At 49.1% G+C, this 14396-nt stretch overlaps 1 protein-coding gene across 1 annotated transcript in view; it reads right to left on the reverse strand.

Moving 5' to 3' along the window:
• Positions 1-14396, reverse strand: part of LOC102908404 (multidrug and toxin extrusion protein 2) — a 45341-nt gene that overhangs the window by 29331 nt on the left and 1614 nt on the right. The window contains exons 3-7 of the mRNA XM_006973580.4: positions 8969-9037; positions 7749-7897; positions 7143-7185; positions 3629-3673; positions 2366-2463 (exon numbers count right to left, since the gene is read on the reverse strand). Coding sequence (XP_006973642.1) covers positions 2366-2463; positions 3629-3673; positions 7143-7185; positions 7749-7897; positions 8969-9037 — 404 coding nt within the window. The remainder of the gene's footprint in view (positions 1-2365; positions 2464-3628; positions 3674-7142; positions 7186-7748; positions 7898-8968; positions 9038-14396) is intronic.

Consider the following 14396-nt stretch of genomic DNA (forward strand, 5'->3'; position numbering starts at 1 on the left):
TGATGACCAGTTCAAAGGGCTGGGCCAGCCAAGTGCCCGTCCTAGCCATGGTTTTATGAGACAGGAGCAGAGCGGGTTTGTCTTCCATCAAATAGAAGACTGGGTGTCGCCAGTGGGAGCCATCTTCCCACCTCAGGTACATGCTGGGCCAGTGCAGTGCCCACACTCAGCATTCTTATTTATTATTTCCCCTCTCCTATCCTTGTCTGAGCCTCACACTTTATCATTTATTAACCCACCCCTGTACCCTCTCCTCCCTTTTCCAAACTATCCTGTGCATCCCTCTTTAGGAAAAGTCCAAGGTTCTGTCTCTCAGGTGCCCTTCATAGGGGAACCTGGGCCCTCTGTGACATCTGGTCAACCCACTGGTCCTCCGCTTCCCTGACGGCTCCCTCTCTTCTCTGACCAATGCCTGGGGGACAGTTGCCCTTGGCTGTCAATTTAGCTGTCAAAGAATGATTTAAAAAAACAAACAAACAAAAAAACACCTCAATGGGTCTGCAGGGCTTGTCGAGAGGTGGACATAGGAGGCGGTGACTGAGGGGAGACCCACCCCGAATGTGGGCCATACCATCCAGCAAGCTGGTGGTCCAGACTCAAAGAAGTTAGAGGAGGGAATGTGCCAGTGTCTGAAAGCCCCCTTTCCTTTGGGGGTAAAATACTGATGTCGTCATCACCCACTGACATTAGGCTACAATTTCTTGTTGGTTGGCTTTTGTCAACTTGACACAGACCTAGACATCTGAGAAGGGGGACTCCTAAGTGAGAAAATGCCTCCAAGATTGTCCTGTAAGCAAGTCTGTGGGGGGGTCACCTTGATTCAGTGACCCCTGAGGGCCCTGCTCACTGTGGGCAGTGCCATCCCTGGGCAGGTGGTCCTGGGTGGTTTAAGAAAGCAGGCCATAAGCAGTGCTCTCCATGGCCTCTGCATCAACTCCGACTTTGACTTCCCTCCATGATGTGATATGAAAAGGCAAGCAAAATAAACCCTCTTCTCTCCAAGCTGCTCTGGCCATGGTGTTTTACCACAGCAATAGAAACCTTCACTAAGACAGGCTTCCTCAGCCTTTCAACCTGGACCTGCCACCAGTGACTCTACAGGGAGCCTCCAGGCCTTCAGTGCCAATTTGGGACAGCTGAGGCACCTAACTGCTTGTCTCTTCAGTGGGTATATGGGCACTGTTAGACTACCCAGCTCCTGTCATGTAAGTCCATCCAAGAATTCCCCTTTTGTAATTTATGTATGTATGTGTTCTCTCTCTCTCTCTCTCTCTCTCTCTCTCTCTCTCTCTCTCTCTCTCTCTCTTTCTCTCTCTCTCCCTCTCTCCCTCCCTCCCTCCTTTCCTCCATCCCTCCATCCCTCCCTTCCTCTCTCTCTTCTTCCAGGAAACTGATACAGCCTCCTTCATCTTTCTGGCATGAGGAAGACAGCGTGGGAACCAGGCCTTGCATGTGCTAGGCAAGCTCTCTCCCACGGAGCTGCATCCCTGCCCATGTTACTCTGTAATGATGGCTGTCATGGTCTCATTGATGTTCAGAGCCCACATCAACATGTGAATGGAAAACAAACAGATCGCAGTGAAGATATCCAACAGTTGACATAACTCATATGTTATACTCTATTTTGTTTTCTTCTCCTTAATTCCTAACATATTAACTTCTTTTAATTATAATTTATTTCCTCCCTTCCCTTCCCCATCCACTCCCATGTACACCCCCCTTCGTTCAAATTCATGGCCCCTTTTTCTTTAATTGTTATTACATATATGAGTAACATTCATGACCCACTAACTAAAGAACACAGTACCCTGAAGCACACCCCAAATTGTGGGTCTCAGTCTTCATTTGCTGGTGTGACTCTCCCGCCACTTATGCAGGTTAGCTCTAGGCTAGGGCAGTCAAACATCCTCTGGTGTGAGGAAGGGCCATCAGGACACTATTGGGGTACCCCTAACTTCTCTCTTTCTTTATGGGGCCCTCATCTCTTCCAGCTTCCAGAAGGAATTTGGCTCAGCCACTTAAAATCCAGAGGCCCTGAGAGAAGATCTTCAGGCCTCTGCCTGTCACCCACCTCAGACTCTAGGTGGCAGCAGCTTGCTTGTTAGGACTAACACCGCTGCCACCACAGAAGCCTCCGCACTGCCCTCCAAGGCTCCCTGTCTGTCTAATCTCCACCCTCTCTCTCCCAGCGACGCGAGCTAGCTGCTCCTCTGTGGGCCCGCGGGGCCAGCTCTTAGCTGCCACGCAGAGCAGCAGAGCACAGACAGCTGGGCGCCTGCTTACCTGTCCACGCTCCCTGCCTCACTGGCATACCCCCAGCCCTGGGGCACGCAGCAGACTGTTGGATGAATGGGTTTCCACTTACACCACTCCGAGGTCCAAGGCGTACAGCAAGAAGGCATTCATGCCCACGTTGACAACATTTGCTGCGATCCCAACAATAACCTGGGGCATAATGATGCCCTAAAATTCCCAAACAAATAGGAAAACGTTACTATTTTCAAAAGCTACTCGGCTAGGCTGTCAAGTGAAACTCACGATTAAATAGGTGGCGGCGGTAAAGCCATACAAGGCTAGTCGAAAAGCCAGGAATGGTGGCAAATGAGCCTTCTCCTTTGATGGAGCTTCTCACCAAGCCACCCAGAAGCCTGTGGGGGCCGTTTCAAAACCCTGTCCAGTTTCATCACAGCAACAGGGAAAAGAGGAATCGGTCTCAGGAAGAACACACAGGCTTCGGGGGTGTTGGGGCCCAGAGCCCACCACTCCTCAGAGCTGTGCCTGAGGATCTTCTCACATGCACAGCACCCAGAAACACTTGCTTCAAAGCAAGTGCGGAGAAAAATGTCCATTGCTTTGCTCAGCAGTATATGCCGTTCTGTTCTGTTTTTGTTTTTGAGACAAGGTCTCACTATGTAGTTCTGGCTACTCTTTATGTAGACCAGGTTGGCCTCGAACTCACAGAGCTCCTAGTGTTGGAGTTAAAGGCATGCACATTCCTATTGTTTATGCTGTCTACACTTCAGTCCTCAGATAAACACTTTTTTTCACCTTAAACTTCCTCTCCCAGCAATCACACAGAATGGAAGACTGTCGGAGCAGAACAATTTCCTCTGGCTTAGGGACAAGGCCTTTATGTTTAAAGGCTAGCAAACTGTCTGTAGCTAGCCTGGGACAGGACACTGGCTAAAGTGGGGTCCAGTTTCTGCCCACCCACTTCTGGCCCTCTCCTCCTTCAATCTCCCTTCTGCCTTGTGTGCGGCACGCACAGTGTCCTACCCACACTTACAAGTGGAGCTGTAGTAACCCCAGACCCTCCCCGTCAGTATCAAAATTGGGGCCAGGCCCCCAGGTCAGCTGCAAAGCCAGCAGCAAGCTGAGAGATTGGGGAAGCCTTAGATACGAAGGCCGCGCAGGGACGGCAGGAAAACTAAGAGGAACCAGACAGACGAGTCCACACGACCGCCATCTCTTCTGTACATGAAACCACAGGCGCTCCTGTTCCCAAAGTGCGTGTGTGTCTCGGAAATGAATTACAGGAAAAGGAGGTACAAATTATTACAGAAAATCGCTTTAAAACATTTACTCTACATCTCCCACAGTAGTGTGCAGTAAAAACACGAAAGAGTACCTGACTCTGTAAATACCGTGTCTGCAGCTGGAACAGGAACGCTGCCTAGAAGATGAAACAGAAAACAGGAGAGCTTACTTTGTTTCCAGTTTTGTTGTTGTTTTACATTTCTGGGGACCAAGCCCAGGACTTCACTCTCAGCATGTCTGCTGCAAGGCTAGGCCCCAGCTCAGTTTCTTTTGAATGATAATTTCATGAAATAGTGGATTTCGTTATAACATTTTCATACATGTCAAGTTCTGGAGTTGTATTATCATTATTATTATTATTATTATTATTATTAAGTTTTGGCCAAATACTATTATTAAGTATTCTGGCCAAAAAGAAAACAGGCTTCACTTGGCGTTCCCTGTACATATCACTGCCCTTTGTTCTTATTCCTCAGCCATCACTGTCCCCCCAACCCCTGCTCGCCTTCCTCCCATAGCTTCATCTTCTGTTTTGATGGCATGTACTCCACAACCATGTCTTGCTCCCCTCCCGTCTCTACAGACAGCTTTCTCCCCTCTCAGAGTGACTTTCTACTTCTGTGTCTCACACACACACACACTATACACATACACACACATACTACACAGAGATATTTAAATCTACATTCTGCACAAGGAGAAAAGATTCACTATTTGTTTCTCTGAGTCTGGCTTACTCCACTTAACTCAATGGTCTCCAGTTCGATTCATTTTCTTTCCCTTTTTATATTTATTTATCTTTATTATTGTGTGTATATGGTTTACACTCCCACATCCTCACCAGCATTTGTCGTCACTAGTTTTCTTGATAAGATCTAGTCTAGCCGCTGGGCTCACATGAAACACCAAGGCAGTGTTACTTTGTATTTCTCTGATAGCTAAAGACAGTGACTACTTTTATTTCTTCCTTTATTCAATCCATTAGCCCATTTGATTTGGGAGATTTTTAAATGTTGGTGTTCTTTGTAGAGTCTAAATATTAATCTCGTGTGGGATTGATGATTGGCAAGGACTTGCTCCCAGTCTGCACACTGCCTCTGATGACCGTTTCCCTCGCTATTCGGAGGCTTTTTAGTTCCATGTCGTCCCCTTTGTTCAGCCTCGGGATTATTTCCTTTGCTGCTGTCTGCCTTCTTAGAGAGCCCCTGCCTGTGCTGGCCCGAAGTGTTTTCCTCCAGTGCTTGCTTCCTGTTACACTTAAGGTCTGTGTTCTATCCCAAACTGATTTCAGCGCTGGGTGAGAAAGATGGGTCTATTTTGATTCTTTACATGGGACAGTTGCGTTTCTGAGACCACTCATCAGAGAGGCCACCCTCTCTCCAGTGCGTGTTCTGACACCCTTGCCAAGGATTGGATGGCTTTGCATGGAATTTTTTCTTGGTCTTCTATGCTATCTCTGTCTACTCTGGTTTTTAGGATACTTTCTTTCTGATTATGTAACATGAAAATCCAGAACACCAGATTCATCCTAAACAAATGCTGGAATGATTTGAAAGATTTACTTTCCAAAGAGCAGAAAAGAGCAGATCCTACGTGGCTGAAGCAAAAGCCCCAGTCTGGACTGTCTGGGGAGGGAGCTACAGGCCCAGTCTTTGGCAAGAAGCCTCCCAACTGCAGGTGTGAGGCAAGGCTGGACCTCCAGAAGACGGGAAGCTCGGTCCCAGAACCCTAGTGCAAGGGCTTGGGTGTGAGCATGATCCTCAGGGATAGTGTGTGCAAGGGTCTCCACCCCTGGCTCCCCAGGACCCGTATGGCGGAAGGAGAGAACTGATTCTCACATTTGTCCTCTGACCTCCACACGTGTATCATGGCATGATGAGGAGCTCCAGCTGGGTCATGCTGTTTGGGTGATGGGGAGCCTGGAAGCAGCGCAGGGTATGATTCTTGCCTGCCTTCCCACCCCTCCTATTTTGTCACAATGCTGTTCCTGACTCCTTATTCCATTGCTCCTCTTTAAAACAAAAAAACAAAAAACAAAACCTGTCTTCTATGTAGCTCAAACTGGCTCAAAATGTTCTCCCCTTCTACCTCAGCCTTCTCAATACAGACAGGGTCACAGACGGTGCCACCCTGTCCAGGAGTTCTATGGTTACTGTTGGATTGCATCAGCAGAAAACTCGCTCCCTCTTCAAAGGAATGCGGTTAGGAAACAGCTCGATGCTTGTTACGCTGCATGGTCTAAACACTGCATCACGCTCCTTAAAGAATGAAAAGCGCTCTTAGGGGTTTGTTTCTCAGGACTCAGTGTCTGGCACCTCCTCACCACAGAGACGGAGACCCTGCAGGAGGAAGTCTGAGAGGGCACCTGGTGGGGTTTCTGAGTCTCGGAGGACAATAGGTATTTAGATTTTTGCTAAAATTATTTTTTTTTCCTTCAAGAAAAATGTTGTAATGACATTGATGCCTGTTTTCATCCTGGAACTACTAAGTATGCTTTAGTACTGCTTGTGGTGAAACTATAATGCAGTTACAGAGTATATAAGGTGTAGCCTGATTTCAATAAATGGGCGGTCATCCTGATTCACCCTCAGATCATGTCAATCTCTTTCCCTCGCTGACTCCACACCTCCTCTTTGTACCTGAACCCCACTGGAGCAAAATAAATAAAATGTAATTAAAGAAAATATAAGAGGGGAACGTTTCTTTTCTTTTCTTTTTTTCTTTTGGTTTTTCAAGACAGAATTTCTCTGTGTAGAGCTGGTTGTCCTGGAACTTGCTCTGTAGACCAGGCTGGCCTCAAACTCACAGAGATCCTCCTGATCTGCCTCTTGAGTGCTGGGGTTAAAGGCGTGAGCAGCAGCCGCCGCCGCCGCCGCCGCCGCCGCCGCCACCACCACCACTGCTGCCCAGTGGAATGGGTTCTACCATGGCAGGAAGTTCGTGGTGGCAGGAGCTTGAGGCAGCTGGTCACGTTGCATCCACAGTGGAGAAGCAGGAAAGATGAATTCTTGTGCTCAGCTAGCTTTCTTCTTTTGTGCAGTCCAAGAACCCAGGAAGGGAATGGTGCCACCCATAGCGGATGTGTCTTTCAAATCAACCTAACAAAGATAACCCTCCAAAGGCATTCCTGAAACTGGTCTCCCTAGCAATTCCAGATCTCATCAAGTTGATGGTTGAGATTAACCATCACACATTATGGAATTAGCTTCAGTGGCCATCAATGGACAAACAGATAAAGAAAATGTGGCCTACATAAGACAATGGAATACTACTCTGCCATTAATATTGAAATCATGTCCTCTTTAGGAAAATGAACGGAACTTGTGCTCCTCGCTTAGGTGAAAAGCCCGACTCAGAAGGACAATTATTACATATTTCCTCTCATATGTAGAACTGAGAGGGAGGGGTTGGAACAGGGGAAGTTGAGTAGGATCACGGGAACCAGGGGACGGTAGAAGAAGGAAAGAGGGGAAAAGGGGTCCTGATCAAAGTGCATTATATACACGCATGCAAATGCCTCAATGGAAATCATTACTTCCTATCATTGTTATTGGTATTTCTATGATTATACACTAATAAAGAAACACAGCAGCTGTGAAACTTACAGGAAGAGCAGGGATGCAAATCATCACATAAATCTGGGCTATCCTGGAACAAGAAGACAGCTTTCAGCCAATAGTGAAGTGGTTTCTGGTCACCCTCCCTTCAGGTCCTGCTCAGGGGTATCTCCTAAAAGTTAAAACTAAACACCTATTGGTAAGACAATGAGTCAAAGCACCAGCAGCAGCCAAAGGCTGCTAAGTGGTCCCTTAAGTTGGGGGAAGGAACAGCAGACACTTTTCAGCGGAAAGCAATGAGGCTAGATGGCCGACAGGGACACTTGCTACAAGTTGAGCACAATGTGATGCAGAAACCTTTGGAAAGAACCAAGCCCAAGAACTGAGACTCCACTAGACTGTTAAGTTTTATAAAAACCCAACCCTAAACACAACAGTGAAGACGACTGTGCGTTGGACTCCCTGTGGGAGAAAACTGTGATGGACACAGAAGAGATAGCCCGGGGCATCGGTGTGTGCTGCCTTGGCCCTGTGTCAGTCATTCTGTGGTCATAGTCACAGCTTCCGGTCCCAAGTGCTCACATCCAGCAAGATGAGAGTCAGCTGGGAACGTCTGCCACCTACTGATGACCCGGGACTCTGAGCCGTGCTCACCTGGCGACTTCCGGGTCCTGCCCCAAGAGCAGGAGCAGGTGCTCGGTGTTCAGGAAGATGGCCCAGCACGGGAAGCAGCAGAGCAGCAAGATGAGGATGCCCCTTTGCAGTATGACCCCCACGCGCTTCAGGTTCCTGCCTCCGAAGGACTTGGAAAAACAGTGTTTCAGAAACATGGGGACCAAGGCTCCCCACTTCCAGCAGGCCCAGCAGCTCTGGCAGCCATGTTTCCGGCAGGACTGCCCAGGAGGCGGGGCAGGAGGAAGGCGATGGGGGAGGTGGGGGAGATGGCTGCCAGATCCCAGACAGCCAGCTGCTACTGTGGCATTGTATGTGTTCTAGGACAACTGTTCCCTGCTCTTGGGAACTGGGGCTGTTCACATGGAGCATAGAGGAGCGGAATGAAGCTTTAGGAAGGGGGTAGGCACAGCACAGGGGTGCAGAGGAAGGACACCCACTGCGCTGAGGTAGCCCCGATGGTTAAGGATGGCTTGTGTTCGCTTGGCGATTTTATTGAAGAAGCTCCAAGGAGACCGAGCAAAGGCTAAGTCCAGTGGGACGGAGCCCGGTGCAGAGGTGAGGACCTGGAGTGCAAAGGCCACTTTTAAGAAGCTTACAGGGGAACTCGGAGCGAGGCACAAGGAAAGCACAGCCCCTGTGCACAGCCCCTGTGCAGACCAGGCCGGAGTGCAGAACTGTCTGCCAAGCACAAGGGAACCCATTGATTTGCCTGTGCTCCTGCACCAAGACCAGACCAAACCCGACCAACAAAAGTGGAGTCCCTTTGCTAAATGACACACAAACCGAAAATTTAAGGAGGCGGAAAGATACCAAACAGACTGTTTTCCCCGCAAACAGAGGTCCCAGCCTAATAAGTCAGGCTAATAAGTTCCTCGGCTTTAAACTGTTGGATAAAAGAAAAAAATCACCCAAAGGAACCTGGTGCCACCCAGGTCCTGTTGGTTTTCCTGCTGTACCTCTCCTTGTCCCCACCTCGCAAAGCCGCTCACTGCTGTGCCAGCAGCATGAGCTGTAGCCTTCTTTTCCCCTAGCAGAGGCACAGATGAAGCCTCAGGAGAGTCACAGCTGAGTTAGCTGAGCCTTGGTCACGTGATTTAGTAACGCTCGCTATGCTGTCCATACATAAAGGGCTGCCAAACCACAGTGTGTGGTTCCCTAGGCAACTGCCAGGAACCCATGTGGGCAACTGAGGTTCTCACCTGAGACATCAGCGTGTCACAAGCTGAGGCCAAGCCGGTTCCGACTGAAATCCCAGTGACATTCACAACCTGAAAGAAAAACAAAACAAAACAAAACAAAGAAAAAAAAAAAAAACGGGCCAAGTGCAGCAGGCTGCGGCTGCTCAGAGCAGAGGAGCCTCGGCAGCTCATTTTGGTTTTATGAGACAAGGTCTCCTTATTTAGCTATGGCTGTCCTGGAACTCTTTGTGTAGACCAGGCTGGTCTTGAACACACAGAGATCAGCTTGCCTCTTCCACCTCAGTGTCGGAATTAAAGGCGTGTGCCACCTAACTTACCCAGCCGTTTTTATTTGGTTGGGTTTTGTTTTTCTGTTGGTCTTGTCCCAGGGTCTCACTATGTAGCTCTCGCTGTCCTGGAGCTCACTACGTAGACCAGATTGGTCTCGAACTTACAGAGATCTGCCCCCTTCTGTCTCCCTACTGCTGGGATTAAAGGCCTGAGCCACTGTGCCCAACTTGGCAGCTCATTTTCAAAGAGCAAGCACACCCACACGAATGCCCAGGCTCCTGTGGTTCAGATGGCCGCATGGATCCTTGAGGATTACCAAACAAAAATGCCTTTTCTAACCTAGAGCCACAGCCACGCTATGTCCACCAGGGGAGCTTAAAGCCTTTTCACTTTTTTTTTTTTTCTTTTTGAGACAGGGTTTCTCTATATAGCCATGGCTAGCTTGGAACTTGCTCTGTAGACCAGGCTAGCCTCAAACTCACAGAAATTGCCTCTTACTAGCAAGTGCTGGGATTAAAGGCAAGTGTCACTGCACCCAGCAAGCCTAGATTTTCTTAATATAGCATGCAAGAGCTTCTGCTTTAGCAAAGGAAAGCCAGGCGCTGTGGCCAGTCCTGGGGTCCCAACACCTCGCAGGACTGAGGCAGAAGAGTCACCAGAGCCCAAGGAGAAGCTCATGACCAGTCTCAGTACCAGAGCCAACCCCACCTTCAAAACTGAAAAAATCAAATAAACACAAAGGCTTTGCTATCGTCTAAGGCCGTGTACCTCATCTGCCAGAGAATATGCATTCAAAAGTAACGGGTTAGGGTGTCAGAGAGAGAGAGAGAGAGAGAGAGAGAGAGAGAGAGAGAGAGAGAGAGAGAGAGAGAGAGAGAGAGAAGGGGAGGAGGGGGGAGAAGGAGAAGAAGGAGAAAATATCTATTTAAAAAGCCAGGCTTGGCAGAGAGCTCAGTGGTAATAGTGCTTGCCATGCGGACGTGAGAACTGGGTCTGGTCCCCAGAACCCCTTAAAAGCTGCATGCACGTATAGCTCCAGGACTTGGTGTGGGGTGGGTGGGTGCTGTGGAGACAAGCAGACCCTGGATCTTGCCAACCCTCCAGCCCAGCTGAACTACTGCTCTAGTTTTGATAAGAGACTTTGCCTCAAAGGAGCGAGGTGGAGAGGGGAGAGCAGGACACCCACCTTCTCCTCTGGACTCCAAAGGCCTGGGCAGGGGTGCTGTACCTGCAATCACACGCACACACACACACACCACCCAGTGTTTACTGAACATACACTATGTGCCAGGCTCTTCATGTATATGGTGTTAGGACCAGGCACTATCCTAAGTCACATGTACATAGGGTTATAGTTTCTCATTTTGGGTGGTGGCCTGGGTGACAGAAAACTTACTATATTTACCTAGGTTACTCGCTGTGACCTGAAGCTGGCTACATACCTAAGGTTTCAGTAGTCTGGTAAGGATTGGGCTTATAGCACACTCTCAAGCAGATCTCATCCACTCCCCAACTACCCAGAGATTAGCCCATAGGTTGAGGGGTAGGGCAAAGTGTGTTATTGTCCAGGCCAGCAGAGGAGAGGAAACGTGCAGTGCACTTCTTCATCTTGGGTCTCACAAGTAGCAGCTGATGTTAACTCCAGGTAAATTAACTGCCTTACTTACCAAGATTCTGACCCGGTGTTTTGACTAATGAAATGTGGTCCCCAGTGGTGTATGTGCTGAAAGTCTGGTCCTTTGTATGGTGTAATTGGGAGGTAGTGGGGCCTTCAAGAAATGACATTTAGTGAGGGGTGATTAAGTCGCTGGGATGCCGGCCTCGGATGGGGCTAGTAAGTTCTCACAGAGGGCAGAAGATGCAGCTCAGTGGGAAAGTGCTATCCTAGGGTGAGAATCCAGCACTGCATGAGCTGGGCATGGTGGCACGTGCCTGTAACCCCAGGCAGAGAGGCACAGCGAGTTTGAGGTCAGGCTGGGCTTCATGAGACCATCTCAAAAAACTCAAGTTCTCCTGGGACCTAATTTGTTCCTGGAAGAATGAATTGTAAGGAGAGAGAGTCAGATGCCAGACTCGCTCTTGCTATGTGACTGCTTGCTCCTCTCATAAGCCCTGATGCCATCCACATGTGGTGATGAGGCCCCCACCGGAGCTCAGCAGAAGCTGGTGCCAGGCTCCTAAATGTCCTAAAGTGTGAGCTAAAGAAATCTTTCTCTATAAAGTACCCAATGCTTTGAGATGTAGGAAGGGACCAAGATAACCTGGGAATCTACACCTCCCAGCCCCAAGAGGTCAATAGCAGGCCACATGTGTGGTGTCCTAAAATTACCCTACCAGACATGAAATCCAGGCACAGTGAGGACCCAGATGTGAGGTATACACTTCTACTGAACCAATCAAGGAAAAGAAAAGGGGGAGGTATCTCACTTTATAAAAAGTTTTGGTTTTGGGGGGGGGCTTTTTTTTCTGAGACAGGGTTTCTCTGTGTAGTTTTGGTGCCTGTCCTGGAACTCACTCTTTAGCCCAGGCTGGCCTCGAACTCACAGAGATCTGCCTGGCTCTGTCTCCCAAGTGCTGGGATTAAAGGCATGTGCCACCACCACCCGGCTAAAAGTTTTGTTTTTTTAAGTCACACATGAGAGTGTCTTTGTTCTGCTGTGTTTGGTTGTTGTTGTTGTTGCTGCTGTTGCTGTTGCACACTACCCGCCTTTGGCTGGCTTAGAATGCCAGCCATCCTCTATAGGCCACGTTTGTTCAAATCTCTACCAGACTGAGCTCTCTCTTACCATGGACAACATTCTAATAAAAGACAAGACAAAAATTAGTAGGCCTGTAATTCTGACTGAGGCAAGAACATTGAGAGTTGAAGGCCAGCCTGGGTTACTGAGCAAGACCCTGTCTCAAAAACAAAATTTATAAAACTTAACCTATCTAATCACGGTGCCATCAAGTCCACCGTCTTCCCAAAAGTTAGTTACAAGTTAACATCCATTGAAAGCAACATATTTCCTTGACCCATTTACAAAGGCTGACAGTGGCTCTCTCTATTCAGGACCTTATCTGCAGAAAGGCCTGCCTGTGGAACACACCAGCCTTCCCACATACCACCACCAAGCCTCCCATCTCACTGTGGCTTGCATTTATTCCTGTTGTTTTTACATCGAAAACTCTAGAGGCATAAATGGGACAAGGAAAGGAAATGGGGGGGGGGACAGCATACACACACACACACACACACACACACACACACACACACACACAATTTTAATTTGGTTTTTCTCCAAAAAGATATATCTTAAAATGATTTTAATGTAAGAAAGAAAAGCCTCATGGTGTGATGCAGACACATAACTTTGAGGCTTGAAATCCTCACCAAAGTGCAGGACGGAAAAGCCCAGCCAGAAGAGGCTGCCAGACAAAGAAAAAGACAAGGAGATGCCGGGTGAGCTCAGGCAGGCCAGCACATCTGTCTGACTCCAAAACATCTGGGTGACCCAGATCTGTGGCAAGACTCAAGTTTCACAAAATAAGGCGCTCACTCCTCCCCAACTTGAGAGAATGCAAAGGCAGGAAACACCAGCACCAAGTGACCAGAGCCAAGACCTCAGCCTTCCTGGGGGACACCGGAAAGGACTCTGCCTTCAGAATGAAGGAGTCACAGCCTCGGGAAGAAAGACTGAAGCCTTCACAGAAGAGTACTATGGGAAGCAGAAGAAATGCAGAGAGGCTCTAAGGCACGTGGGCTGCTGATGGACAGAGGTGAGGGGCGTGACAGAGTGCAAAGGTAAGGCTGGGAGTTTTGTCCTCACCACTACCAAGAAAACTCCAGCATTGCCTGGGAGATGCGGCTGCAGCATGCTCTGGTTTGGCTTCACCTCTGGTCTCCTGCTGGTCCACCTGGCAAACCACCACAAGAACTGAAGCCCATGTCAAGGATGGAGATACTGACTTGAGAGACACAGACAGGCGACGTTTAAAACGGAAAGAGGAGGGCTGGGGGTATTATCTCTGTAATAGAGTGCTTGCCTGGCATGTGCAAGGTCCTGGGTTCAACTGCTCACTGTGGCATTAGTTAACAACTAATTTAAATGAAATAAAAAGGGGAAAAGCAGATGAAATAAAAAGAAAGAAGAGTGCAGCTATCAGAGGCCATAGCCAAGCCGAGGGTGAGAAGAAACACTGTGGGCAGTTCCTGGGGGTGACAGCCTGAAGGATGGACAGATTGGGGGTGACATGGTGGCGAACACAAAGGTGAACACTCCTGACAACCGTGGGCAGAGTCCAGTGATGTCTTAGTCAGGGTTTCTATTGCTGCCTCGAAACGCCGTGACCAAAGAGCAAGTCGGGGAGGAAAGGGTTTATTTGTCTTACACTTCAGCATTGCTGTTCATCACAGAAGGAAGTCAGGACAGGAACTCAAAACAGGGCAGGATCCTGGAGGGGGGAGCTGATGCAGAGCCATGGAGGGGTGCTGCTTACTGGCTTGCTTCCTCTGGCTTGCTCAGCCCACCTTCTTATAGAACCCAGGACCAGCAGCCCAGGGATGGCACCATTGACCATGGGCTGGGCCCTCCCCCACTGATCACCAAATGAGAAAATGCCTTACAGCTGGATCTCAAGGAGACATTTCCTCAACTGAGGATCCTTCCTCTGATGACTCTAGCTTGTGTCAAGTTGACACACAAAACCAGCCAGTTGAGGTGAATTGGCAGAGTCCATGGGAGAGTGGAGAGCAGACGGAAGCAGGTGAGGCTGAGTGTAGACTCTGGCCAAGAGAGAAGGGGAAGAGAAGCCAGAGGTGGTGGGATTTGCTCATAGAAAACCCTTGATGTATTTACAAGGAGTGGGGATAAGCAAAGAGGAGGGGCTTGGAGGGAAAAGAAGGTCCCAGAGTGTGGGGGATGGGGAATGCTGGATCAGATGCCCAAAGGACCTGATACGTGTAATGGGAGGTGAGAGGAAGGAGGGGAGAGGAAGAAGAGGAGAGGAAGGAGGGGAGAGGAAGGAGGGGAGGGGAGGGTGAGCTGCCTGTTTAGTGTTGGGGCAGGAACCCAGCAGGGCCACAGGTGCTGTAGAAGGTTGGGGCATCCTGGTGTAAGGACTCCATGGGTCAAGAGCAGGCAGGATGGGGTGAGGACCTGATAGAGCTGAAGGTGTA

Source organism: Peromyscus maniculatus, chromosome 8 (assembly GCF_049852395.1).
Source record: "Peromyscus maniculatus bairdii isolate BWxNUB_F1_BW_parent chromosome 8, HU_Pman_BW_mat_3.1, whole genome shotgun sequence".
NCBI classification, from domain to species: Eukaryota; Metazoa; Chordata; class Mammalia; order Rodentia; family Cricetidae; genus Peromyscus; species Peromyscus maniculatus.